This window comes from Phacochoerus africanus, chromosome 14 (assembly GCF_016906955.1).
Source record: "Phacochoerus africanus isolate WHEZ1 chromosome 14, ROS_Pafr_v1, whole genome shotgun sequence".
Classification (NCBI taxonomy): domain Eukaryota; kingdom Metazoa; phylum Chordata; class Mammalia; order Artiodactyla; family Suidae; genus Phacochoerus; species Phacochoerus africanus.
Genome location: NC_062557.1, coordinates 1,576,531 through 1,604,378, shown reverse-complemented (window position 1 = coordinate 1,604,378; position 27,848 = coordinate 1,576,531). Strand labels below are relative to the sequence as shown.

General features: G+C 65.8%; 1 protein-coding gene across 9 annotated transcripts in view; it reads left to right on the top strand.

Moving 5' to 3' along the window:
- The window catches only part of BAIAP2 (BAR/IMD domain containing adaptor protein 2), a 56,766-nt gene that overhangs the window by 4,438 nt on the left and 24,480 nt on the right, over positions 1-27,848 (top strand). For 8 of the 9 annotated variants that reach the window (XR_007131928.1, XR_007131929.1, XM_047758469.1 and 5 more), the window contains exons 2-3: positions 8,712-8,787; positions 9,592-9,678. Coding sequence is in view for 7 of the 9 variants with exons in the window: in XM_047758469.1 (XP_047614425.1) it covers positions 8,712-8,787; positions 9,592-9,678 (163 nt within the window). In the remaining 2 variants the exon portion in view is untranslated. Of the gene's footprint in view, positions 1-8,233; positions 8,311-8,711; positions 8,788-9,591; positions 9,679-27,848 lie in introns of those variants that run through there. The other variant, XM_047758471.1, reaches the window with a different exon arrangement.

Below are 27,848 nucleotides of genomic sequence, written 5' to 3'. Positions count from 1 at the left end.
AGCCCCTTTCCCCGGCCCTCCGGTGCACGGGGCCAGGGCCCAGCCCGCAAGGCCCCCCTGGCCACTGCATCCCGGGGGTTGCCCATGAGGTCTCAGGTTGGGGAGGCTGTCTTCATTACAGTGTGGGCCTGTGCCCTCTGGACACAGGGCACAGGGATGGGGGGTGCTGTGGTGCTGCCTGCGGCTGTGGTAATTATAGGTGGCGTGGGCTGGGGGCCCCCTCTCCCCCGCAGCTCTGATTCATCCCCTGTCTGTGTGCGCTGCGCAGCTGCGAGATAACCTGCGGGGTCCCACGCGAGGAGTGCGCGCGTGTCCCTACCACATACCCAGCGGCTCCCATCAGCGGGTTTGGGAGAAGGTTGAGACCCAGGCTTCTTATTGGAGAACACTCTTCCGTCCCCACCTGACGTCCTTTGTCACCAGGGGTGGTGATTTGGGTCCCACGTGGCCCCCGAGGTGGGGACCCCAGCCTGGCACTGTGGCGGGCACGAGGGTGCCTGTGCTCAGGAGTAGATGGGCCTCGCTTCCGCTTCTCGGGCTCCGGAGTGTGCGTTGCCACGGCCGTCTCTGCCCTGGGTCTGGTCTCTTCGCTGTCGGCTCCACAAGCAGAGGCCCAGGACCCCCACGGTTCCGAAGGCGGCGGCAGCCTCGTGTCCCCACGCAGAGTTCCTGGGCCAGGGTGTTAGCCCGAAGCCCCTGGTGCTGCCCTGTCCTGGGGGCCCAGGGGACGGCTGGTGGTGCGGGGGCAGGACCGGAAGGGAGACCGCCCCGTCCCAAAGAGGTGGCTTGGGAAACTTCGTGGGCAGACGGGGACCCGCCCTGTGTGTGCGCGTCCGGCCGGCAGGCAGCGGCATCAGCAGGACGCCTTTCTGTGTGGGAGGTGGGGGGCGCAGTCGCCGCTGGGCCCTGCGCTGCCCGGGAAGTCCTGTCTGGTCCTCCGCTTCGGGGGCACCATTTCGCTGTTTCTCCCCAGCCGTGGCCGTGCGGAGCCTTGCGCCCGTGCATGGCCAGGACCGATGGCCAGGACCAAGGGATGGCTCGGGCTCCCTGTAGGCTCCCCTTGTGGCTCTGGTGCCTGTCTGGACCTGGCGGGCCGGTCTCGATGTCCTGGCTGTGGCATGCGTGTCCCCAGGGCCCTTCTGCAGCCCCTGGAGCCCCGAGCGCGATCTCGCGCCCTGAGCGCAGGCGCCAGGGAGGCTGTGGACGATGAGGTGCTCGGCCTCCGGTCGGAACAGAGCTGATCTTTCGCAATTGGGGTGTTTTCTAGGCACGGGAACAGTTCTCTTAGAGTTATTTGAACAGGTGTTTTAAAAGTCGTGTATCAAGGGAGTTGCCTTCGTGGCTCAGCGGTTAACGAACCCGGCTAGGACTCATGAGGGTGTGGGTTCGATCCCCGGCCTCGCTCACTGGGCGGGGGATCTGCCCCTGCCGTGAGCTGTGGTGTAGGTTGCAGTTGAGGCTCGGATCGGGAGTGGCTGTGGTATATAGACCGGCGGTTACAGCTCTGGTTCAACCCCTAGCCTGGGAACCAACATGTGCCGTGGGTGTGGTCCTGAAAAGCGAAAAAAAAGACATTCATCCGTAGAGTTTTCCTAAAACCTTTTTGGGATCAGAGTTCGGCTCTTTGGAGCTTTGCTGCAGAGGCAGTCCTTGGGACTGGGCCGTCCCCGGCCCCACCTCTGGCTGTCCTGAGTATGGCTGTGGGTTTCCTTCCACAGCCAGGGTCCCTGGTTTTTCTTAGTTGGTCTGTGGTCTGTGGATGTGATGTGCCTGCTTGCCCCTGCCCAGCTGTGCCAGGGACAGTCACCAGGCAGGCCTGTGCCAGGTGGCAAGACACATCCTGGCTTCGGAAAGGGGCTGGGGATTTGCAGGTGTCTGTGCTCTGAAACAAGCTGACGTCCTGAGGTGGAACGGTGGGTGCTGGGTCGGGGAGGGGCATGCCCCCCCCCGCCCGGAGCTAGAATCCCATCCGCTCCTTCTGGGGCCAGGCGTGTGCAGCGCTGATCTGCTGAGACGGAGCGGCCTTGCTGCTTCCACAGAGGTTGCTAGAAGGAGGGGGTGTGGTGAGGGCAGACCAGGGTTCCCTCTGCACCCGCGGCCCCTGTGGGCCACCATCGGGCCAGTGGAGCCCCTCTGCTCTAGCTGACACCCTGGCAGCGGTGCTCTGCTGTCCACCCCTCCATTCACTCCTTCCCGCCCCCTCCCACAGAAGGCTTGTTCTTTGCAGCCCAGAGACCTTTGGCGCTCAGGCCACAGCCCGTCCTCGGGGATCCCGGACCCTGCTGGCCACAGGCCGGGGGGTGGCCGGGGTGACAGCCCACCAGGCAAGGAGGCCTGATTCTGGGGCGGGGGTCCTGAATTTGGGGGCCAGAGCCCGGACGGTCTCAGATGCCCTCATTCTGGCTCTGCTCGGGCGAGGTGCTGTGGCCACCTGGGCTTTGCAGGCGGCTAGTGGCGCGACTCGTGCGGAGCCTTCGACGACGTGCTCGGTCCAGGCCGTGCGCTGAGGGTGACGCGCGTGACCTCGCTGATCGCTCAACCTGCTTCACGAGGGGCTTTGGGTGTCCCGTTGTGGTGCGGGGGGGGGGGGCTTCTGAGACAGGGAGCAGCCCGGCCGCCCCGTCATGGCTCCCGTGGAACCGGGCCCGCCTGAGCCCAGCCCATAGCTTCAAACCCGCTCTTGTGTTTGTCCACGCGGGAGTCCTGCGGGCGGCGGAGCCTTCTTAGCTTCTCTGCCCCTGTTTTGTCGTCGCTATTAGCTGGGACCACACAGCTCCTCCTGGCCACAGGAGCACTGGGTAGGTGGTGGCCGTGGGTGTTGCTGGCAGGATGAAGAGTTCTTTGGGGAGCAGGCGGTGCGGGGAGCAGGAGGTGCATGGCCAGGGCGAGGAGGCCCAGCGAGGCCCTGTTGCTGCCGTCCGATTTCCCGGGTGCCGAGTGGCCCTGCTCCCGCCAGCGTGCCAGTCTCTTGGGCCGGCTTGTGCCGCCTGATGGAGGGCCGCGGGAGGAGGCCACTGCGGAGAGTCCGTGGCCAGGTCCCTGCTTGCTCGTCGTGGTTTCTTGTCTAATGGGGAGCCCAGCCCTGTGAAAGGTGGGTCAGGATTCTCCTGGGGACGAGGACTGGTCAGCGGCCTGGGCACGGTCTAGCCAGCCAGCGTCTCTAGACGATGAAGGAGCTGACGGCTGGGCCTTCACTGGCCACCCGGGGACTGGCCCAGTGACTGGATCCGCTCGGCTGCCAGACAGCGCCCCAGGCCAGGGGCTTGATAAACGGCCCTGCTGGGAGGCGGGCTCGGCGCCAGGGGTGGTTCCTGGAGGGTTCCCCTGGCGTGTCGTCACGGGGTTGTCCCAGTCTCAGAAGGACAGCGTCCCGTGGGCTTAGGTCCCGCCCGTGTGACCATCCCCCTTGGTTGTCACTGTGAAGGCCTCTCCCCGTAGCCACCTCTGCGGCGCCGCGGTTCCCTTTGGCACGGGAAGGTTTAGGGGACGAACTCAGGCCCCCACCCCAAGGTGCGGTGGCCCAGAACGTGGGGGGTGGGGGTTCCTGGGCGCAGCCGTCTGAGTTGCAGGAGCCCGTGTGTTTCCAGGTCTGCGAGGGTTTCCTGGGAGCGCTGGGGTTCCACCGCGAGAGCTGCCGGGGGCGCCGGCCTGGGCTGACCCCAGACAGGAGGCAGCTGGCACGCACGTGCCCTGGCAGGGCTGAGCCGTCGGGCGGGCCTGGCCGGGCCTGGCCCCTGAAGCGCCCGCTGCAGTGGGGATGGCCGGACGTGCCTCTGGAAAGGAAGGAAGTGGCCAGGCCGGTGGGGCCTGTGTCTGGCCCCTGCTGTCGCTCCTGGCGGAGCGGTTCATCCGGTTCCTGTGGGGGCGGCTCTCCCAGCAGGACAGACCTCGCCCCAGCCTGAGCCCGCTTGGGGCTGCCTGCCCCCAGACCCACTCGGGAGGGGTCACTGGGGCTCGGGGCTCTAGAAGACCCGGGTCCCGGGGTAGAGCTGGGGTGGGAGGCGGGCGCCCAGTGCCCAAGGAATCGGAGGCATGGGGGGTCCTGGGAGCCTGTCTGCTCCTTCCCCACTGTGCGTGGTCTGTAGCCGAGCCTTGCGGTCCCAGGAGGTTCCCACTCATGGACCAGGGCTGGGAGCGTGGGCCAGAATTTGGACCTGCTGCTGGTGTCACCCAGCCTGTGGCTCAGAGCCCGCAGGGGTGATGGCAAGGGGCACCCCCCCCCCGAGTCCCTCCTCCCGGAGGCCACTGTGCTCTTGGGTGTCACTCTGGGCGCTGTGCCAAAGACATGAGTTGTCACTTTATTTGAACCTGGACAGCTTCTTGGCCCCTTCCCACCAGCTGGAACCCCCACTGGTTGCCCTCTAGGTCTCCTGGCTCCCAGAAGAGCCAGTAATACCCTTGCTGCCCACCCCACTCGGGGGCAGGGGCTCCTGGAGCAGCATGGGTGCCTTGGCTCCTGGTATTTGGTTTTGCTGTGCGTGCCCTCAGGCCAGCCTGGCCTTCCCAGGCCCTGCCAGGGTCCTGACCCTCTGTCCCCTGAAGGCTGTGGGGCTGAGAATGGGCATGCCTGGGGGCGGGGGCCCCCTGGGGGACGTGGGGAGGGGAGCTGACTGCCGTGCTGAGCTCTGCCTTTCCTGCAGCCCCTGCCGGCCTTCATTCTCCCAGTCTCACCTCTTAGGCCATTTCATTCCGGAAGCTTTTGCGGCCACTTTCTCAAGGGTGAACCCACTGTCAGCTCTGTGGCTCTAACTGGGAGAGATCCATCCAGCTCCGGATCCATCTCGTCCAGGAAGCCCTCCCAGCCCTGGACTCCTGGAGCTGGTTTTCTTCCTTTGAGAGTGGTCCCGGGACAGACGTCCCAATAATTTTAGGGAGCAGAGGTGGGAGTCGTGTAAAGCTGCTCTGAGAAGCCGGACTTCCTGGCTCTGGAGTGTGGTCCCTCCTACCCTTCCCCTGCCCTGTCCCTCTTGTGGTGGGAGCGGGGCCCTCTGCCCAGGGCCGTGAGTAGGCTGTGCTCCTTGGAGGACCTGCCACCTTCCCCTGGCGGTGCCTGGACGTGGCGCCACGTTGGATGTGGGCTGCTGGCCCCGGAGCTGGTGCCTGCTCACCCTGTGCAGAGGTGGGCGTGTGGGCAGTTGGATGGGGGCCCTGGGGAGGCGGGAGGCTGTGTGTCTGGGGAGAGCGGATGAGGCAGGCACTGGGCCATCCCTCCAATGGGTGGCTACCCTGACCTTGGCACTCACTGTTGCTCTGATGGAGTGTGGCCCCTGAGTTGCCCTGTGGCACTGGGACCTGTCCTGCCGGCCTTGACAGCCCATCCAGACAGAGGGACAAGCTGGGCTCTGCATTCGGAGCCGAGACTGGCTCCACCAGGACCCAGAGGGCAGCTCTCAGCCTCCCAGAGCCTCTCTTTGTCCATCTGTAAAGTGGACAGTGGCACGCACTCTCTGTCTGGTGGGGAGTTGGGGTGGTGTGGGGTGGGGGTGCAAGCACCCCTCCCAGGATGGCAGGTAGAGCCCGTGTGGGTGTCTTCCGAGTTTGTTCTTCTGGGGTTGAGTGTGTACAGAGGATGCAGGCTGGCTTGGCTGCGCGTGCGCGCGCGCACACACACACACGCACACACACAGTGCACAGACACCCCACCCCGCCTTCGCTGGCGTGCATGAGGGTGTTGGAGGGGCAGGAGAAGGCATGTCACTTCCCTGTGCCAGCTCTGTTTGTGGCACCCTTGCCAGGAAAGTGCCGGGGGGGGGGGCTGTCACCAGGAGCCAGGGCCCAGGGAGCGGCAGGGGTGCCAGGCGGGGCACAGCTTCTCCCAGAAACGTGTTGGTCTCTCGCCTCGTGACCCAAGTGGAAGACGTCCTCTGTCCTCACCAGCCAGACAGGGTCTCGCCACGCAGGCTGCCGGGGTGCCCCAAGCCCGCCGGGCAGGAAGCCTGTGGAAAATGCAGGACACGGGGCCAGGGCAGAGGTTTGGCTGGAGGCCTGGATTCCTGGGACTGCAGGGGTGGCAGGGACGTCCAGCTTTGTGACACCTGGGCAAGAGGGCCACCGAGAACCGTGCCTGCCAGCATATTAGGCAGAGACCCTTCCTGTCCCCGAGCCTCCTGGGCACGGGCGTGGGGGGAGCCCTCGCGGGCCCCCTGCTCCCCCAGCACCTCTTAAATCCTGAGCAGACCGAGGAACGAGTGAGCGCACGAGCTGGTGCTCGTGTGGGCCTTGGCCCAGGGCTCCTGCAGGGGGGCAGACACCGTCGCTGGGGGCACCAGCTGCCGCGTTCGGAGGGATTTGGGTGTCGTCTGCATAGCACTGGGGTCGACGTTTGGAAGAGGTGCTGGCTGTCGTCGGCGTCTGGTCTGTGTTCCGGCCGCAGGAAAGTGGTCTCGGGGTGCGGGGCTCCTCTGGGGCCCCTGAGTTTCAAGGCAGGTGTGAGGATGTCGCCGGGGTGCCAGTTGCACAGAGGGGTGCCAGCAGGAGGCCTCCCTCCCGGCCTTCGCTGCTCGCCCTCCCATCAGGCTGGAAATGCGCTCCCTTCCCCTTGCAGAGTAAACGGGCCGCCTTCTCCTGTCCCCGCGTGTGCTGCAGGGGGACATCTGGGGGTTTGCCTCTCGGCTCCCTCCCAAGGACCCCACGGAAGTCGCCCCATCACGACTGTAACGTACCACGGGGCAGGTAGCGGCGTGCTGCCGACACAGTCGTCTTGGACGTGGCTGGTCTCTGGGGGCCGTGTTCTGGGAGATCAGTGACCTGCAGGTGTGTGGGGGACAGACAGGAGCCCGGAGCTGGAGGGAAGGGCCCCCGGGACACCAGCCCCGCACCCAGCTTTTGTGCTTCTGCGCCACCTCAGGCAGGCCGGGCAGCACCTGGGTGACCGGGCCACGCCCTGCGCAGGTGGCCCGCCGGCACCCCAGCACCCTGCCCCCTCACTCCCACATTCCTCGCGTGTGAGCTCAGTCGCTGCGCTAAGGAAGCGAAACCTGGCGGCTGTCCCCGGGTGTCCCTGGGCGGGTGTGGGCGGGCTGCCGCCATGACCCCCCCCCAGTGGCCTGGGTGGCTGTCTTCCTGTTTCCTGCGGTCACTCAGGACGTTCGGAGCTGGAGGGAGGGAGCGAGCCGGGGAGCCTCCTCTTCTGCCGGGTGGGGGGCAGTCCTCAAGCTCGGCCCCCCAGTTCTGCTGTCACCGCCCCCTCCCCCCGCCAGGCCCTGACTCAGCCCTGTGCCCACGCTGCAGCGAGAGGCACACGGTAGACAGAAACCCTGTGCACACGCCTGGAGCGCCAGAGTCGGCCGAACCCGCCCTTCCTCCGTCTGCACCCGGCTTCGGTCCCCTTCCTTTGCACAGACACACGCACCCTCCGGTGGACGCCGGCCTGGGAGGCGTAGAGCCGCGCGGCTGAGAGCCCCCCTGCGCAGCCAGCCCCATGCTGGGTCTCCCCTGCGGCCCCCTCCCAACGCCAGCCCCCCGCCTGCTGCCTGTAGTGATTACTGGGCGCTGCGCGGGTTGCATCCAGAGCTGGGTTCCTGGACCGCTGACCTCTGCCTGCTCGGTCCAGCGTCGCAGTGGGGCCCTCGGCTCTGCCTTCACATCTTCGGTTTCCCACCTTGGGCTCCTCGGGGCCCCGGGCTTGCGGGGGCTCCGGAGCAGCCAGAGGGATGTTCCTTTTGAAACCCAGTCGGGCTGCCCTCGGCGTCCTGTCCTGCCTGTCCTTGGCTCCTGGCTCCTGCCCCTGGTGGCGGCGGGCCCTGGCCTCGGGCCTCCGCACGCTGCTGCCTGCAGCCCTCTGCTCTCGACGACAGGCCTCTCTTCCCCGTGTCCCCGTGTGCTGACAGCTCCCCCCCTGCCCCGAGGGAGCAGCGTCCTGCTGTCTTGTTCTCCGGGTGATGTAGGGCTGCCTTCCCTCTCAGGGCGGGACTTCGTCCCTTGGGGTCACTGCTGCGTCCCCCGTGGGCCGCGGCCCTGGCGCAGCACGTGGCAGAGGAGATCAGACACAGGTCACGGCAGCGGACCCGGGGACGGATTTCCTTAGTGGTTCCCCAGCTCCCGCCGCCGGCCGGGGCTGGCAGCCGCCCGTCAGGCCACGTTACCCGGTCGAGCTCACATTTGGCTCTTGCGTGTGTGCCTGTTGTATGCCTTGTAATTAAAACATTTATCTGGCCTTCGCAGCAAAAATCTAATTTCTTCAGTCTAAGAACTGGTGCTGTTGGCACCGAGGCTCGAGTCCGTCGGGCGAGCAGTTCCAGGCTGCCGGGTTATCCGTCGCGTGGTGTTTGCGGGCAGGCTGTGCGCGGCTCTCGGCGGAGCTGCTGTTTGGTAATTGACGTGGGTGAGGATCGGGGTGGGGGGCTCCAGGCGTGTTGAGCCTTTCGTGTGTAGCAGCGGGAGGGCCCCCCGCGCTGACTCAGCCCCGCCAGCCGGGGGCGGCCGTCTGAGCGAGTGTGCCCAGCCGCCCCCTCGTTCTGCGCGTGCTCACTCGTTTGCTCTGCGAGGCTCCAGGGCAGCAGGTTCTGCTCTCAGCCCCGTTGTACAGATGCGAACGCTGAGGCTCGGGAAGGTTCTTCCTCAGGGGTGGAGCTGGGGTTTGGACCCGGGGCCTGACCGTGGCGTCGTGGTCTTGACCCACGTGGGACGCCCGCGTGGTTTCCCCTCGCCGTTTGGACCTGTGGAGCCTCCGGCCGCCTGCACCCCTCACGCTGTGCCCTGCTCTCTTGCAGACCATCATGGAGCAGTTCAACCCCAGCCTGCGGAACTTCATTGCCATGGGGAAGAACTATGAGAAGGCACTGGCAGGTAAGGCTGGTGGTCCCGGCCACGCGGGCACTGAGGGTGTCGGGGGCGGGGGGGGGGGCGGACACCTGCTGGGGTGTCTCCAGAAGCCCAGCCTTGGCAGAGTGGGGGTACAGCTGCCGCAGCTCAGAGGCCCGTGTCGCTGGGCGCATCCCATCCCCTGGGTGGGATGGGGGACTGCACACCTCAGCCCCTGGTGGTTCCTTCCCTGAAAGCATCGTCCTGGCCGCGGGCTTTCTCTCGGGTGGTGTAATTTCTTTCCCAGCTGTGAATCCGTCAAGGCCCGGGCCTTGGACGGGAGGCTTAGATTTCCTTTCACGACCCTCCGCCCCCACCTGGACTCCCCAAGTTCTAGGGGCACCGGGAGAGCCTGGGGTGTCTTGACTCAACCCACAGGCCACATCACGCTGTCCCCAGGGTGCCCTTGGGCTCCCCAAGGCCAGACCCACGCCCACTGGGCTTTGCGTTCCTCTGCCTCGGGTGGCGGGCGGGGGTCCACCCGGCCCGGCGGCAGGTGCGCTCCAGCTGCTGGGCTGCGGAGCACGTGGGTGCATGATTGAAAACTACCTAAATAAAATTTGATAACGGGCCCAGTTTTACGCCCCTAACTGGGTTCTGGAAAGAAACGGATGAGAAATTGTAATCCCGCCTCTGGCGGGCACTCTGGCGGCCCTGCCCGAGACACACTTGTCCCCCCCCCCAGGCAGGGGAGGCGGCGCGTGTGCTGGGTGTGCGCGATGGCTGCGGGGGCTGCAGGCCTTGCTCTCTCCTGGCGGGAGGTGTAACCCCCTTGCTCTCCTGCCCCAGGTGTGACGTATGCGGCCAAAGGCTATTTCGACGCCCTCGTGAAGATGGGCGAGCTGGCGAGCGAGAGCCAGGGCTCCAAAGAACTGGGTAAGGCGCCAGCGCAGCAGAGGGCCCCAAGGTCCTGGGGGTGTCACTGTCCCCAGGCAGATCTGGGACCCCTGTCCTGCGTCTCGTCCTTCTCTGGGGTCCAGTTTTCTCCGTCCAGGAAGGAAAGACTCCCCCAGATGAGTTGGCCGGGGGGCTGTGGGGTGCACGGGTGCTGAAGCGGGGTGCGCCGCGTCCCCGGAGGAGTGCCGTCAGGGGTGAGGAGACCGGCGGGCCCACGATCACAGGCGTTGGTGGCAAAGCTTGAATGGCCGGGACGGGGGCGTGCCCCTGCTGTGGGCACCCGTGGGACAGGATGGGAGCCCAGAGCTCGCGCGACCCGGTGCTCTGAGAGCATGCGGGGGGCACACTTATCGCACGAGAGGGGGAGCCCCCAGGAGGGAGCAGGGGGAGCTCTTGGGATGGGTGACTTGATGCGTTTTCTGTGTCTCGAGCGTCTCCAGTAGGAGCTCCCGGTGCGAAGGTGGGGAGGGCGGCCCAGGTTGTCGGCAGGTTTGGGGGCTTTCAGCTTCTCTGCTAGTTCTGGCTCCCAGAGGGCCCGTCTCAGTCGCTGCCTATCCATCACGGGGCTTGTTTGAGGACACGGGGGCCCGGCTGGCCCTGCTGCCCTGGTCCCGGTCCCTGCCAGGGGTGTGCTGTGTTGGGACTGCTGCCCTGGCAGAGCAGTGGGGATGTTGCCGTGAGACCCATGTTAAAACGCGGCTGCCGTGCTGCCCGGTTCTGGAACCTTCCTGGGCTGGGAGGGGAGCAGGGGCCGGCCTCCTCCCATAGCCTGGGCTCCACCCGCCTGGACCAGGCCTTTCCTTTCTGGCTCTGGAAGGAGTCCTCTGTTCTCTTGGACGCCGAGCTGACTGGTTCTGGGCAGCCTGTGAGGACGGGGAGGCTGGGCGCCCGGTGGTCAGGCCTGCAGGCTCAGCCTGGCTGGAGACGTGTGGGCGCATGGCGCCTGGACTCTGTGATCAGCAGTGGCCGTGGCCCCAGTGGCTCTGAGCTCAGAGGCCGTGCGTGTGGTCCCGGTCAGGGACGGCGGCCATTGTGTGACCCTGCGTATCTGCCCACAGCTCCTGTCTGTGAAAGGGGCACTTTCTTACTGTGGCGGCTGTGGGGGGATGTGTGCCTTCTCCCTGGGGTCACGCACACGTGTGGAAGGGGAGAGTCTGCCCACGGGAGATGGGGTCCCGTGCGGCCCCTCGTGCGTGTGCGACTCCGCGGTGGGATTCCAGAACTTCCCGGAGGTCGTGGCTCCTGGAAGGGCCGTGGGTGCACAGGGCGCCCTGGGAGAGACACCTGCCCCCGCTGGGAGCTGTCAGGGCATGGCCTGAATCCGGGAGCCCCTGGCTTACTGGCGCGTCTTGAGGTGTCTCCAGGAGCTCCTGCCCACGGGCTCCGTCCCCCACTGGGAGCTCCTGCCCCGCGGGGTCTGTCCCCACTAGGGGCTCCTGTCTCCTGTGCTCACAGCGGGTCTGACCGCGGACCTGGCTTCTGCAGCCCAGCCCGCCCGCCCGTTTCTGAGGCCCCCAGCCGGGCCTTCTACAGTTCGGTCACCCTGACACTGCCCACCGGGGTCAGTATGGCCCACGAGGTCCCCGGTTCCCCTCACTCTGTCCTCCTTGGCTACAACTGGGTCTCCCACCGCTCGGACCAGCGATGTGCTGCAGCGGCCGTCGGAACTCGGGACGCTGCCTCTGGTTCCCCGGTTTACCCGGGTGTAGGGAGGGACGCAGGGGGTCTGCCGGAGGAAGGGGTGTGCGCACGGGCAACATCTGGGCGCGTGCGGGTGCCGGAGCTTCCATCCACCGGCCAGAAGCTCCCCCAACCCCGTGGTTCAGTGATTCCTGGGATTGACCAGCTCTTAACTCCCCCCAGCCCCCTCCCCTCCCTGGAGGATGGGGTGGGCCGAGGCCTTCACCTCTGACCCCACCTGTCTTTCTGGTGACCAGCCCCCCCCCCCGAGAACAAAGGCTGCTTCCGTCACCGGGCGATAACGAGGGGCTTAGGAGCTCTGGCCAGGACCTGGGGACACAGTCCAGTGTGCCTTTGTCACGCCGTCGTCACAGGAGCCCCGCTCCGGGGTCGAGCTGTCTCTCTTGGTGACAGCTTTATTGAGACGCACAGGTCACCACTGAAAGTGCACAGTTCAGGGCCCCTGGTGCCTTCAGAGTCGTGCAGTCGTCCCCCCTGCCTGCTTCCCGGCGCCTCAGAGGAGACCCTGTGCCCCCTCCCAGCGCCGAGAGGCCACTGTCTGTTCTCTGTGTCCGAGTTCGGTTCAGAGGCTGGTTCGTGTCTGGCTTCAGTTGGCGTCGAGTGTCGGAGGTGCGTCCAGGGGTGGCGGGTAGCGTGCGTCGGCTCCGTCCTCTTGGTGGCTGCGCGCCGTTCCGTGGTGCGGATTCAGCCCCCAGCTGATGGGCGTGTGGGTTGCGGCCCCACTTCAACTGGTTTCTGTGGTTTGCCTTGGAGGGGAACCAGGGGGGACTGCCAGGGCACATGGCCTGAGTCACATTTGTATCGAAGCAACAGAGGCCTGATTTAAAAATAAGTCCCCCTGCTGCCACCCCCATACCCACCCCCGTGCCCAAGGCCACTTGTCAGCCCTGCAGTGTCTGCCTGTGTTTGCTTCCATACGTTTAAGCAGGTGGGTTTGTGCTGTTTCTTCTTCTTCGTCTTTTTTTAAGTGGCTGCACCTGTGGCTCGTGGAAGTTCCAGGGCCAGGGATTGAATCCGAGCTGCGGCTGCAGCAACGCCAGATCCTTTAACTCACTGTGCGGGGCCGGGGGTTGAATCCACGCCTGCCCAGCAACCCGAGCTCCAGGGGTTGGCTTCTTAACTCACTGTGCCACCGCGGAAACTCCTGTTTCTTCTTTTTAAAGTTATTTAATGCATCTTATTCTCAAAGATTTGGATTTAGCGTTTTTATTACGGCCCCTTGTCACACCTAGTAGGGTGGTGACAACTTCTGCTTAAGTCGGCGTCGGGGATGTGCGCGTGCGGTGCTGGCGGGAGTCCTCAGCCCTGGGAGCCGTCTGGCCGAAGTGCGGCGGCGGCCTGCACATCTGACGGGGAAGCGTGACGGGGTGGCTGAGGGCACACCTGCCCAGGTAGCACGCAGCCCCGGGGCCCCTGCCTCTCTCTCCCTCTGGGCCCCCACGTCAGGCAGCCCCCTGCCACAGGCTCCGCCTCGAGGGAGGGCCCCGTGCCTTCGCCGGAGGTGGCGTGGGTGGCATGGCACCCTGGGCCGCACCCTCTCCGCTCTGGTCCCTCTCATCTGGCGGTTGTTCTGAAAGTCATCCCCGCAGCTCCAGCCGCCTGCTTTCGTGCTGAGCGGGTTCTGCTGTGTGGACACGGCCCCTGTCTGGACCCGCTTCCGTGGATGGACTCCGGGTTCCTTCCCGTTTGGGGCCTGTCCAGATCCGGGTTTCCCTGAGAGGCGAGCGACGTCGGGCGTTCTCGGTGTGCTGGTTGCTGTTTGTCGTCTTCTGGCCAAGCGTCTCTTCGGCCTTTGCTGCCTTCGCGGTTTCTCCCTGACGCCCGGGCCGCGAGAGGCCTCTGTACCCTCGGTAGACATGCTCGGTCAGGTACATACGTTGCCAAGGTTTCTCCCGGTCTGGTTTGCCTTATATTTTTTAAGTTTTTAAAACAAACAATTTAATTTTATTTTGGCCACACTCTTGGCACACGGAGGTTCGCAGGCCGGGGATCAGACCCGCACCACCGCGGAGACTGCTGGGTCTCTAACCCGCTGCACGGCAGTGGGAACGCCTGTTGAACTTGTTTTTTTGCTGCCTCTCGGCACATGGAGCTCCTGGGCCGGGGATCTGATCTGAAGCTACAGCCACCTACACTGCGGCTGCGGCTGCGGCTGCGCCGGGTCCTTAACCCACTGTGCCGGTGATCAGCGCTGATGAGAGGCGGTGCCGCACTGGTGCCTCCTGTTCAATTATAGTGAAATCAAGTTGAGTTTTTTTCTTGAACTGTTTCCGTGGGGTTTTGTGACTGTCCTGCCAACTTGGTGCTCCCGAGTGACAGCCTCACCACATCACGTGCCGGGTGTCGGTGTGTGTCGTCAACTCAGCCCCAAACCCGAGCCTCGTCCAGGACCCCTCCCTGCCCGCAGCCGGCCCCTTGATCCGGCGGCTTCTCTCCCGCTCTCGGAACTCGCCCCCTACAGCCCCGCCCTGCTCGACCCCCGACCCCTGACCCCACCCCGGGCCGTGCACAGGACCCCTGTTCTCTGGCCTGGGGCCAGGTTTTCAGGGTCCAGGGTCCCATTTCACCCCCTCAGTTGGGGGGGGGGGCGTCTTTCCTTGGGGCGGGTTCCTCAGCAGATCTCTGAGTCTGCGTCTGTCTCCTCCGTGGATGGCGGCTCAGGCGGAGAGCCGTCTTCCCTCGGGGCTGTAGGCATCACCCTTGTTCTCTGACCCCTGGTCTTGCCTCTTCAGTGCTGTTTGGGCTGATTTTTAAAAAATTTTATGGCCACACACGCAGCACATGGAAGGTTCCAGGCCAGGGATTGAATCTGAGTTACAGCTGCAACAACTCCAGATCCTTTAAACCTTTGCTGCGCAGGGCTGGGGATCGAACCCGTGCCTCCGCAGTGACTGGAGCCGCTGCAGTCGGATTCTTAACCCATCGCACCTTAGGAATGTCTGCTGATGGGGTTTTTTCTTAAATGGGTTCCCCCCCCCCTCCTCCTCCTGGAAGCTTTCGAGAGCTTTGTCCTTGAGTGGATGTTGTGAAAGAAATTTCCAGACGTGGCTCCTGGGTGTGTGTGGGGGAGGGTCCGAGGAGGCCTGGAGAACAGAGCATCCTGGGTGAGCGTGGGGGGGCCTCCAGGGCCACTGAAGAGGTTAAATGTGACCCAATCCCGATGAGGACTGTGAGGGCACCAGGAGGGGCAGAGGGCAAGGGCAAGGGTCATCCAGAGTGCAGGGTGGACAGAAAGGGGCGGGGGCAGGGCAGGAGTGGGGTTCCAGCGGGGAGGGGGTGGGGGGAGGAGGCCGGAGTGGGGTTCCAGCAGGGGAGGCCGCAGGGGAGCTGCCTGCTTGTTGAACCTGCACGGTGTTGCCTGTGTCCCCGGGGCTGGGTGCTGCCCTTCTCTGCTGTTGAACTTCGCCCACACGTGAGGAGCACGGGGCATCTCTGGTTCTCTCGTCCAGCTCTTCGGTTGCTCCCGGGGGCGGGGGTGCGTCCGCGGGGCCTTCCACGGGATGGGCCTCCACTCGGTTCTGGGGCGTTTCCGAGGCTGCCGCCCAGGGGCAGGAGTGGGCGAGTGGGCCCAGGCCCGGCTCCGAGGACTGAGTGAGGCTGGGCACGCCCCCCCCCCGCTTCCTCTGTGCCGGGCCGTGTGATCCCCCAGGTGCCCAGGCAGCTGCCCTGGCCCACTTGGCTCTTGGAGGGAGGGAGATCAGAACCAGGACCGCGTCTCAGACCCCTGCCGGCCGATTCCGCTTTGTCATCTCCTGGGGTGTCCTGGGTGCCCGCGCCCGAGGGGCGATGCGGTCTGGGGCTCGCTCCCCTCAGCCCGCCTGCCGGGACCTGCTCGGCAAGCCGGGGTCTTCCTTCTGGGTCCTTCTGGGGGGCTGCTCCTGCTCCCAGCTATGAGGCTCTGGGAAAAATGGCAGAAATTGCAGGTTTGGAACCTTGCTCTTGGCTGGTGAGTAGAGGGTTTGGGGTTTGGTGTTTGTGGTGCATTTGGGCCACTGTCCTCATGAAACGGTGTCACCGGGTCCCTTTCTAAGGAAACATTTTCTTCTGGGTCCCTCAGTTCCTTGGTCCCTGTAACTCTGCCTGTGGCCCCGGACACCCCCTGATCTTCTCTCCCGGGCCGGTGGAACCCTGGGCGGGGCGCGGGGTGGGGGGGGAGGCTGTGCTGATTCTGGCCGCTTCTGGGTCTCGTTCACGGACAGGCCGTCGTCGCGTCTGGTCTGCGGCCCGTGATTCTAGGTGTGCTGTGTTTGGAGGACAACGTTCCTTGGCCCCGGCTGCAGGGTTTCCACCCGTGTTCGGGTCCTCAGCAGCCTCACCTCCTTATCAGTAAGCGAGCACGAAGGCCGTCCGTCTCTCTGGGTGGGTCCTGCTTTAGTGTTTCCGGCTGTGCGGCTGAGCAGGTAAACTGCAAGCTACTGCGGTCGTCTTTTCCTGATGAGCTGAGCTCCAGGAGGGCCCTTCTCTGTCCCCAGGGATCCTGTGTTCAGTCTGTTGTGTTTCATGGAGTTTGGCTTTCTCTGCCCTTCCTGTCTGCAGCCTTGCCGAGTGTTTCATGGCTGACCGGTTTCTCCAGGGCAGAGCGTGCCCCCAGGGTGGGAGGGAAGAGGTGAGAGGTCCCTGCCGTCCTGGGGCAGACGCAGAGCCCCCCGGGGTGGGCGCCTCCCTGCGGGAGGTGGCCCGCAGGGAGCTCAGCTCACACGGGCGGAGTCCTGGGCCCAGGGCCGGGCTCCAGACCAGCCCTCATCCCCAGGCCCTGCACAGAGGGGCTTCCTGCCTGGGCGGGCCCTGTGACTCGGGGTCGGGGTTGTGGGACAGGCAGTGGCAGAGCCGCTGGCCGCTTCCTGTGTGATCCCTGCCTCGTTAGGGCTCTTCCTGCCCTTTCTCCCCCACAGAGGGCGGGTGGCTCCTGCTCTGCTCCCTGGGCCACGGCCTAGAGGACAAGGCAGGATTCGGGCCCCCGCCCTTGCCTGATTGACTTGTCTGATCGCGGGGGGGGGGGGGGGGTGTCCCGTCTCCCTGCCCCCCACATCCGACCTGGAGTGGGGGTCTTGGCAGCCCCCGCCCCCCACGTCGGCCGCACGCTCAGAGCTGGGCCCTAGGTCCCAGAACAGAGGCGTGCGCGCCGTCTCCCATCGGAAGCGCTGCAGCCGTTGCCCCTTTGTCCCCTCCCTGTGGAGAGCAGCGGCTGCTCTGCCTTTGGTCCTGCGGCGGGGAGGCGGCGGCTCCAGACCTCACAGAGGAGACGGGCTCTGATCCTCACTCGGCGTGGCCGCAGGTTGCTTTTGATGGGCGGGCTGCGTGGTCGGGGTGCAGGGCTGCCCGCCTTCCCCGTCTCCTCGCCGCCCTCTCGTCCTGCCAGCAGCTACCCACACTTGTGGGCAACTTGTCTCCCGCCGGCCACCCTCCTGGCTCTGTTGGGCACACTGGCGCCACCCTAGCAGGTGGTCCCAGAGGGCGTCCTGTCTCTCTGATCTGCGTCCTTGGGGCGGCTGCTGGCTTCGCTCAGGGCCCCCTGTGCGTGCAGACTGGTGCCTTCCTGCAGTTAGAGGGTCGAGGTCATGTGCTCCAAGGCCGTGGGCCGGTCGGGGGAGGGGAGGGGGCTTTGCTTCTCGGGCTCCTCCCCCTTCCCAGCTCAGCTGGAGGCCGAGGGGCAAGTGCCACGCGAGCAGGCAGGGGGCCCCTTTGCTGCCGGCTGGGGCCCATGTGCCCACCGAACGCCGCCCGAGATGCTGCGTGACGGGCGCACGGCGGCGCGTGTTTATGCCGTGCTCCAGCGCTGGCGCCGGGTCAGACACCCTCGTCCTGAGGTGGGGGCACAGTCCAGTCCTGGACACGGTCAGCGGTGCCACGTCATCCCCATCCCCCTCCCGTTTCTCCCGCCGCCTTAGGCTTTAAGCCCGCGTCAGGGCAGGGCAGAAGGAGCAGGTGGAGGCTGCTGGTGCCCCGTCACTGCTCCCCGGCTGTCCCCGAGGGCCCCTCCCCTCTGCCCCCCCCCCCCCAGCCTCCGAGTGCTCAGTGGGCCTGCCCGGCCTTGGCTGTGGGGTGGCATGCATGCCGTCTGGCCAGTGGACAGGCTGGCTGCTGGGTCCTCTGTTGCGCCGTCACAGCCCCTGGAGAATGGGTCTGGTGCAGGGTCAGCCTGTGTTGTCCTGCTTGCAGATTTTCCCCCAGTGTTGGCTCCTGCGGGGGCCACCCCACACACGGCTCTGGTCTTTGTGCGGGGAGGCCACGGTCCCGCCCCTCCTCTGATGGCCGTGCTGCCGTCCGCGGCAGCCCCTGGGGAGTGGCCACCGGAGCCCGTCCTGCGGCTGCAGCCCGGTGCACAGGTACACGGTGCAGACGTGGGCAGACGACTCAGGCGCTCTGTGCCGGAATCGCTCACGCTTGGCCCTGCCTGCTGCCCTTTGGCTGCGCAGGGGGCTAAGGGCACCTATGCTGTGGGGGCGCCCTAGACCTCGGGACGGCAGCGCTGTCTGACGTGAGACCGACGTGGCAGGGGTACACGCCTGCCCTGAGCCCTCTGCTTCCTCCCTGAGTGGCTGAGTTTCTCCCTGGGCTTGTCCCCCGGGGCCTCTGGCCAGAGCCTCGCCCTGGCCGTTTTGTCCACTGGCTGCTTTGTTCGGCCCTTGCTGTCCCCTGAGGCCTCTGTTGTGCTCCCCGCCTTTGAAGAGCCTGCTTGTTTGTGATCCGGGCGTGTGTGTGCTTGCAGGCGCCCTGGGCCTGTGCTTGGCCACCACCTGCCTGCACCCGCATGCATACCTGCCTGGGCCCTTGGGAGGCAGGAGGCCTGTGCTGGGCGCTGGCTCAGGCGGAGGTGGCCTCCCTGCACCTGAAACTGGCCCGGGCTCGGCTGCTGAGTCACCGGATTTAGGTGTGGCCTGGACACTCCTCTGCTGTTTGGCCGCTGTCTGTGCCCGGCTGCCCAGTGGAGAGCAGAGGTGGGCAGTCCCACGGTGCCCATTTGGCTCCTGCAGGCTTTCCCACGTGGCTTGTGCTCATAGGCACAGGGTGGCATGTCCCCGTGTGCAGCTCACTGAAGTGCAGGCCGTGTGCCCTCAGAGCCTTTGAGACCATTGGATGGTTCTGAGATGGCACCACGGGCTGCCCCCCAGATTGGGGGCTGCCCATCTGGTTGGGGCTGCCCGCTTGGCTGGCTCCTGGGCTGTCTGTGAGGCCAGGAGGTTGTGGGCTGCATCACGGCCCTTCCTGCGGCAGGCAGAGCTGTCCCCATCTGGCCGGTGAGCCCGAGTGTGACAACAGCCGTCCCTGAAGGGGGGTGACCGTCTGTCTCACGTGCCGCCTGCTGTCAGACCCTGCGAGCAGGACCGGCCTTTCACTGCTAAGCCCGCCTGACAGACAGCGCTTGGCAGCCCTGATTAGACCCACACAGCGGGGGCCACGTCGACGTCGTGCCTCCCAGGGTCCCGACTCTGCCTCCACGTCGCCGACACCGCGGTTCCGTGACGACCACCGGCTTCCATGGCAGCCGGCCCCCCAGGCTGGCCCGGCGCAGGCTCCTTGTCTGCCTCCTGGCTTCCCCTCCCTCCCCAGCTGGTGACCCAGCCCCCAGTGACGGCACACGGAGCGGGAGGAGTGGCCGGAGCGCAGGCAGGGCCGGGGTCCCGGGGAACAGGGCCCACGCTCTGCCGGCCCCTTCGGGCCACGTCCGCCTTGGCAGCGGACGGGTTTTGCAGAGTCTCCGCCCTCGTGTCCTGCTTTGTGTGGACACCAGCAGGCCAAAGCCTTGGGGCTGCGCACAGGAAGGCAGGTGTGGGGGTCCCTTCGCAAGCCCCCTGGACTCGCAGGCCTGTGTGAAGGGCTGGGGGCTCCGGCGTGTCCACTTCGGCCGCCCTGATGAGAGCTTTACGGGGCTGGCTCGAGCCTCTGTCGGAGGGATTAAGAAGCGCGTTAGTTGGATCCGCCCGTCCTGGGGGCTCTGGCAATGGCAGGAGAGACGCCCAGTGTGTCTTCACGCTTCCTCAGCTTCTGAGGGCCACTCGGTGTGGGGACATCCCTGGGGAGCGGTGGCGCGTGGCTGGGTCTCACCCGAGGACGGGCAGTGACCCCGAGAGGAGGGGAGGGGCCCGGGTTGTGGTCCCTGAGGCCTGGCTCCTGGCAGCACCTGGCCCAGGATTGTTCCCGCAGAGAGGGTGTGTGTGGCCTGTCCCAGCACTGCAGCAGGAGGCTCACTGAGGCCTTTTTTTTTTTTTTTTTTTGGTTTTTAGGGTCACACCCGCAGCACATGGAAGTTCCCAGGCTAGGGTAGGGGTTGAATTTGGAGCTATAGCTGCCGGCCTACACCACAGGCACAGCCGCACGGGATCTGAGCCGTGTATGTCACCTACACCACAGCTCACAGCAGTGCTGGATCCTTAACTCACTGAGGGAGGCCAGGGATGGAACCCGCATCTTCATGGATCCTGGTCAGGTTCGTTTCTGCTGCACCGCGACAGGAAGGCCTTACTGAGGCCTTTTAAACCTCGTCCTGCGGCGTCTGGCCGGTGAAAGCTCTCCCACTTCGGCCCGTCTGGCCTGGGAGCCTGGACGGCCCGAGGGCCCTGGGTCCAGTCCCATGAGCCCACTGTGTCTCCTACAAATTCAGGCACCACCGGGAACATGCTGTGTCCCCCGCCTGCCCAAGTGAGAGGGACACTTCGGGGCCCCTTCGTTTACCGTCCAGCCGGGAGCCAGTGGCCCGGGAGCGTCCCTCACATAATGGGGGTCTGGGGTGGGCACAGATCTCTGCCCGTCCTCAGCACTGGCAGGAGGACAGGTCGTCAGAGCCCCTCTGGACGCTCTGTCCGCAGAGACTTTGTTGTCTGCTGACTGGTCCCTTCCCAGCAGCCTGTTCTGTTTGTGTCTCACAACTCAGAGCAAATTGATGCCCGAGAAACGGTCCCCAGAGAGCCAGTGTCCAGTTGGGGGCACGAATGGGCAGGTTAACAGGGAGCTGCCCCTGTTCTGGGGCTCCCTGTGCCAGGTGAGGACCTGGGCGTGGCCTCATGGGGCTGCCGTGTCCGCCCCCCGCTGCCCAGGCTCAGCCCACGCTCGCCTCGTCCTCCTGTCAGCAAGCTCTCCCGAAGCAGCCCCGAGCCCCCGAGAATGTGTGGCTCGGCCAGCCGCGTCCAGACGCAGGCTTGGCTCCAGGAGGCCCAGGACAGCCTGAGCATCCGAGAGCCCAGCAGGCACGGGAAGGGGCACGGCCCGACTGGCGCAGGGCGGGAAGGGGCTCAAGACAGGAAGGAGGCCAGCCTGGGTGGTCAGGCTGGGGGCTGGGGACCTCCTCCTCCTTGTCCCACGACCGGGTGCCCAAGCATCCTGCTGTGGACCCAGGTGGACACTCAGGGGCCATCTGGCCTCACTCTGCTTCAGAGCAGCAGTCAAGGAGGGGCGCTGGCCACTGTCACCATGGCAACAGCCATCGGTTTTTCTCCTGATTGCCCCTCTGGCTACCTGCCATTTTTGCCTTTTTTGTAGGCGGGAGAAGAACCCTGCTTCTCCCCAGGGGAGCTGGCGGCTTCGAGGCCAGCAGGGAGGACGGTGGGGTTGGCCAATCTGGAGGGGGTCCCTCGGCAGTGAGCTGCACGTCCTGTCCTGGTGGCTCTCTCAGCGCGACGCCCCAGCCCTCGGCTGTCTCTCTTTCTGGATCGAGAGCTCTTAGAGGCGCCTTTCCGCTCTGGAAGCCACCAGAACATCTGAGCAGCGTGGATGTTTGCTCCAGGAGGCGACGGGCACTCCCAGCCGAGTTTGAGCAGCTGAGCCCTTGGTCACCAGCAGGAAACGGGGCCTCTGGCTCCCCCTGAAATGACAGATCCTCGAGAAACAACTGTTTGGTGCCTTTGGTGGCTGCTGGTGACCAAGAAGAGACGCTGAGACCCCTGGGCAGAGAGAGTGTGTCCTGCTTGCCAGGTTCAGGTCTGGCTCCAGGAAGACAGCGCTAGAGGCCTGGTCTCCATAGAAGGTCCGATGCCTCTGTGTCCCGAGCACTGTCTGGGGCTGCTGAGGAGTGTCCCGGCGGCGCTGCCTGGAGGAGGAGGAGAAAGGCGACAACTCCTGCCCACCCTGCCCAGCCCTTGCAGCCGCGGAGGGACGCAGGTGTGCGGGTGGACGTGCTGAGGCAGAGATTGGGCCTCGGGGCCCAGCCCGGGCCTGGCTTCGGTTTTTTGTTTTTGCTTTTTGTCTTTTTAGGGCTGCACCTGCAGCATATGGAGGTTCCCAGGCTTAGAGTCAATTCGGAGCTGCAGCCACCAGCCTACGCCACAGCCACAGCAACTCAGGATCCGAGCTGCGTCTGCGAGCTACACCACAGCTCACGGCAATGCTGGATCCTTAACCCACTGAGCGAGGCCAGGGATGGAACCTGTGTTTTCATGGGTACGAGTCAGATTTGTTTCTGCTGCACCAAGACAGGGACTCCCCAGGCCCGACTTTGGATGAAAGGGCGCCAGTGGTGCCCAGCCCTGGACCACAGTGGCTGGCGCCGCCTCAGCCGGGGCCCGGCCCCGCAAGACGACACGTGTGCGCAGGCCGGGGCTTTTCTTGTCCCGTGGGCCGGTTCCCGCAGCCCTCCGCCCGCCATCCTCCTGCGGTCCGGGTGGAGCTGCGCCCTGGTTCCTGGCTGGTACTGTCCCTGCGCTCTTTCTCTGGGGCGGGGACTGTTCTGTGTGCCTCGCCAGCCCAGCCCCTAATCAGGAGACATGTGGTCTTGGCGGTTTAATCCTGGGCTGAGATGCAAACATGAGGCGGTGAGGTCCGCCCAGGCCTGGAGCCCTCACTGTGGGTGCCTGGAAAGTTGGCACCTGTCACCCCCCAGGTGGCCCCCTGTGACGCCTTCCCCCGGCCGGTGGACTGGCGCCAGGGTGAAGGCTGGTCCCTGCTCTGTGACAGTGGGCTCCCCATCCCCGCACTTCCCACCCCTCCCCCAGCAGGGTGCCGCCACCAGTGCGCTCCCGAGCTTGAAACCACCTTCCATGCCCTCCCGTGCCCTGGGTCCCCAGCTTCCTCCCGTTTGAGTTGACGGGGTCTTAGAAGCTCCACGGAGTTGCGCTCTGGATGCTTGGTCTCGGAAGCCACGCTTGCTCCTGGGGGTCACAGCACCCTGGGGGCCGGCCAGCCCTGTGGTCGGGCATCTGGCCCCTTGCCCCTTCCTCCTGCCGTCGCTCTCCTCCGCTGGGGGTCAGCTCAGGCCGCTGGCCGTCTTCCTGGGAGCCGTGGCCAAGCCGGTCTCCTCGGGCCTGTGTTGCTTTGGCAGAGCTGTGTTCTTTTTTAAGCCGAAGTGAGTGTTAAGTCAAATCCTCCTGAAATGCTTGTCCGCACTCCTTTGGGGTCAGGAGTTCCACGTCTGGCTCAGGAGGGGCCGTCAGGCGGAGGCCGGGCCGCCCTCAGCTCCCAGGACAGGGTTGGGGGGCTGCCCAGATCTGCCAGGTGGGCCAGACCCTGGGGCCGCGTCCCCCGCTGGCCCCGTCCAGTCCCCCGATCCACAGACCCTCTCTATGCTTGTCGTTTCCAGATTTGTAAGACCATGTATTTTTTCTGGAAGGAAAAAGGAAAGCCAAACAGCACCCCAGATCTTAAAAGTGTCAGCGTCGCGACAGACGCAGTGCGAGCGAGCCCTTCTGGGTTGGAGACCGTAGGCTCTGGCGCCGAGGAGGGGAGAGAACTCTGGTGCCGCTGAACGTTGCTGCCTCGTGACCCAGACTAAGCCTGTTTATGACGCGCGTTCCAGAGGCTCAGAGAGCAGTTCGCAGGAGCAGAACGCGGACTGCCCAGCGGGAGGGAGGCCTGAGGTCCAGGGCGGGGGAGCTCCCGGACGGCGTGGCAGGACCTCCCAGGGCTGGTGGCCGCTTGTCCGGGTCGGGGTGGCCAGGGGCCGGCGCCCGCGAGGCCGTGCTCTCTGGGGCAGACGCCAACATGCTGGCCACGCCGCGACACCCGCTCCTGTCTCGGTGGCTCAGCTGGAAGGCGTGTGCACGGCACGCGCACGTGTGTCAGCGCTGGGGAGCGTGTGGGTGTTGGCAGCTCTTGTGCAGCTTTCCGGAGGTTTGGGGGGCTGGGCGGGGAGGAGGGTGTTCTGTCTCCCCAGCCTCAGAGAGCAGCCCTCAGGGCCCTGTGACCTCGGGGCCCTGTGTTGCTGGACCCCTCCAGCCACTCTAGCTGCCCTGGGGTCTGCTTGGTGCTTCGTTGAGCTCAGGTGGGGGCAGGGCGGCACCTGTGCTGCAGAGCGGGCCTTCCTGCCGGACGCCTCCCTGGGGTCTCTGTGCCGCTGGCATCCTCTCGTCCCCCTCCTGCCCACGGGCCCTTTGCTCTGCCCCTTCACCAGCCGTGGTCTTTCTGCCTGTCCCGGGAGAGCGTTCAGGCGCCACGGTCTCTCTTGGACCGGCACCTGCGCGCGTGCGGGGGTGAGAGTGAGTGCACGCCCCGGGCTGTGAGCAGGTGGCCTTTATCTCTGTAGCAGCTCGGCTCCTGGAGTCTGGGCCTTTTAAAGACCGGGTCGCTGTCGTTTTCTCAGTCGTCTGGAATCCTTTATCTCTTCCCAGAGGCCCCAGTTTAGGGAAACTCCTGAGCGTTTTCCTTCTTCTCAGGCCTGGGTCCTGCGTCCCCAAACGTGTGTGCGCAGCGGCTGGAGGGCCCGCCGTCTCCTGCTCGTGCCGGCGGCTCTGTTCTGTCCACACAGGATCTTATCCTTCTCCGCGTCTGCTTAGGAGACGTGCTGTCACGGTGGGTGACCCGGCCTTGCCTGGAGCGCTAAGCGAGCCTGGGGGACCTCCGTGGGCCTGGTCCCCCCGTGGGCCGTGCGCGTGGGCCCTCCCGACGGTCGAGTGCGTCGCCTCGCTCCCTCTGCCGGCAGCCCCGCGTCTGCCCTTTTCTCCCGTCGGCGGTGCCTTCGGTCCCCCGGTGCTGGTCGGCCCTGGCCCTTGGACAGAGGGTGTCCCGGGGCGGTGCACGTTGCTGACGGTCTGTCGGGAGCGTCTTTGTGTCCGTGGTGAGGCGAAATGCTCGGAAAAGAGAAGCAGGCCCACGGAGGCCTGTCTCTGGCTCACGACCCAAAGCTTTGGCAGAAGCCAGCCGCTGCTGGTGCTCCCTGAGGGGGCCCCCGCCCTCCCGGCTCAGCTTGGAGGCGAGAGGGACACTGAGTCACCCAGACGTGCGGGCGAGGCGGCCCTCGTGGGATCAGTTCCCACGGGTGTCTGCAGCCTCATCTTCCCGAGGATTCAGACGAGCCTGGAGCAGGGCCGGGCCCCTCGGGGGTGGTACGGGTGCCTGGGGGAGCGCTGACCCAGTCCCCCCAAGCCCTGGGTCTGCTGGCCTGTGGACACCCGGGGATGCCCCAGAAGTCACGGTGGGGAGGCGAAAAGCAGAGCAAACAGTTCAGATCTGTCTTCGAATAAGCCTGTCGTCCCGGGAGAGCCGGTGGGCCTGGCGCCGCTGTAAGCGCCCGAAGCAGAAACGCCCATATGTCCACCGAGAGACGTCCGTGGACAACCAAAGAAACACAACGAGGTCTGTTCCCCGGCTGTCACCCAGTCGTCCAGGGGCCGAAGCGCTGACACACGGCCGGGCCTGGAGCCTCAGGCGTGCTTGGCGAGGAAGCCGGACACAGAGGGCCTGTGTCGTGTTAAGGACCCCGCTGCTATGGAAGGCCCCGGACAGGGAGACCCGTGGAGACAGGACGTGGATTCGCGGCCGCCGGGGGCTGGAGGGAGAGGGGAGCGACCGCTGATGGGGACACTCCTCCTGGAATTCAGAGTGGTGGTTGCTTGACCTTGTGAGTGTCCTTGGGGATGGAGTGGCCTCTCGGGGGCACTCACAGGCCTGGGCTCCAGCCCTCCCCGTCCAGCCGCCCCAACTCCAGCATCGTGTTGCCACCAGCAGGCGGGGCCAGCTCCTTCTGTCTGTTCCCAAGGCGAGGCCACCGCCCTAGGGGACAGTTCTCTCGAGCCTGGCTCTGGAGGCCCCCTGGCCTCTCCGCGGGGGCGCGTGGCCCGTATCCTGGCAGAAGTGCAGGGTGTGGGTGTGTGTGTGAGCAAGCGTGCCGGCCGCCCCAGCCCCTGCCTTCTGCTGGGGGAGGGGAGTCGCCAACGGCACTGCCGCGCCACCCCCCCCCCCCCCCCGCCCCGTCTTAACCCCAGAGGCGTGGCATCCCCGTCCGAGAGCACAGGGCGTTGAAGATCCTGAGCTGCCGGTATGTGGCCGCCCCGTGGGGTGAGGAGGGGGTCGTCTCGTTCTCGGCCGCACGGTCGCAGGTGCGCCCCGCCTCCTCCCCTGTCCCTGCCCCCACGGTCTGCCCCCTCCCCGGGGCCCGTGTGGCTGGGCAGCCCTCTCACCTGCTGCCTGTCTGTTGACACTCCTCGCGGGCTGTCTGTGCGGGGGGTGGTCTCTAGCGACTTACCCCACCCGTCTGCTGTTTGCTCTGGCGGGGCTGCTGTTTTAAACCTGTGCTGTGGCCCAGCCTAGGCTTCCAGGTGAGGCCTCCTCTTCCCACGGGGGGTGGGGGTTGGGGGTGGGAAGGTGTCCTGGGGAGGGTGGGGGCCATGGGGGCCTAGGGCAGTGTCGCTACGTCATGCTGTCCTTTGAACCCAGAGCAGGAGGGAGGCCCAGGGGACCCAGAAACCAGAACCTTCTGGAACCCGCCCTGGGGGACCTGGAGGGGCTGAGATAAGGGGACAAGGGAGTGTCGGCCCTGGTGCCTGGTTCTGGGCACAGCCTCGTCCTCTGCAGCTGGCCCAGTGTGCCCCACAGCACCTCGGGTCCAGTGCCTGGTGGTGGCACACTTGCTCGCACCTCTGCTGTGCAAGTGTCATGTTGTGGCCTCCTGCACCTGCTTGTAAAATGCAGTTTGAAATCCCCCCCATGCGGCCCAGCTCCCGTGGCCACTGGCTTGCTGCTCAGAGCCCTGCACCAGCTCCCTGCCTTGCATGCCCAGGAGGGGGCACAGATCAGGCTTGAGGCGGGGGCTCCAGCGGGCAGAGCTGGGTGGGGTCAGTGACCAGAACCCCCCAGAAGCCTCACGCAGTCTTCTTGGCAACAGGACTTCTATTTCTAAGAGATCTGCTGTGTGCTGTCACTGTTTTTCAAACGTTCTTGAACTAGTTGTCCAAGGCCTTTTGAGGAAGTCCGTCCTTTCACTTGATCTGGGTGTTACCGTAATTCTGGGGCCTTGGGCGCGACCAGCAGCGTGACCTCCTCTGCCGGCATTTGCTCTGAGTCTTGTTCACGGACTCGGTGTTCTTGAGGGAACCCTTGGGGCCAGAGGGTGACCTGTGGGTCTGGATTTCCCGTGCACTGTGCCTGACGCGCAAGGCGGGGTGCCCGCCGTGCAGATCAGGTGGGAGCAGCGAGGGGCCGTGGCGGTGTCAGCCTCACCCCGAGTGGGAGTGGGGGCTGCGCCGGGCAGGGTGCTGGCAGCCTGGCCTTGTCACCTGGGCTGCCTGCTTGTATCTGTCCTGGTGGGTCCCTTTTAGCCGAGGACAGGGACCGGGCTCCTCCATGCCCTGTTCTGTCCCCGTTGTCCTTGGCTGGTTCCCTGACTCAGTGACCCCCTGCGGTCGGGATGGGTGGGAGTAGGGGTCAAGGCCCGCAGAGGATGAGGCAGACCTGTCTTGCTGGGGCTGGTCAGCCTCCGCTCCCTCCTCCGCCACGGCCCCGCCGTGCCCGGCAGCACCTTCAGGCCCCGAGGTCAGGCTGCTGCTTGGAGCCAGAGTGGATGTGACTCCCAGGGCCTCCGGGCCCCCGATGGACATGCCCCCGTGCCAGGCCCTGCCCTCGTCCGCAGCCCTCGTAGGCGTCATCACGTTGAACTGGGGGTTGAGCCCAGGAGCTCTGGGGGCTGCTTGTGCGCCTGCCCGTCCTCTCCCTGCGGCTCCTGGGCGGGCGTGGTCCTGGAGGCAGGCCGTGTGTGGCTGGCCCTCGTCCTTGTGGGCTACCTGGTCACAGCCGCGTGTCCACGGGGCAGAGCAGCGCCCAGGGCCGCTGGGAGCGGGGGCGACTCGGGCTCACACGCGTCATCACGTGTGTACTCAGCACACCCACACACAGCACGGCCGCACACGCTCACACCCACGCCCTGTGCATCCACGCACTTGCTGCCCCCACCCCCACCTGCACAGACGCTGCACTAGCGCCCACATGCTCACCCACACGCTCCCGCTTGCTCTCTGGCTCAGGCCCTGCTCCCGGCATCTGCCGGGGCCTCAGGCCGGGCTGGGGTGACTTCCCTTCTCCGCTGCGGCTGTGAGCAGCGTGGTGCTTTGGTGCAGGGCTGGGCCGTTTCTTCCCCTCAGCGGGGGTGAGGGCGGGGGGGGGGGGGGTCTGTGCGCCTCACACAGAGCCTGGGAAGGGTCTTGGCACCATTGGCACGGGGTGTGTGTCTGACCCCAAGCCCCAGTGGCCCTGCCAGTGTGCCCCCATCTCCCGATGACCCCCCCGCCCCGCCCCGAAGCACTCTTGTC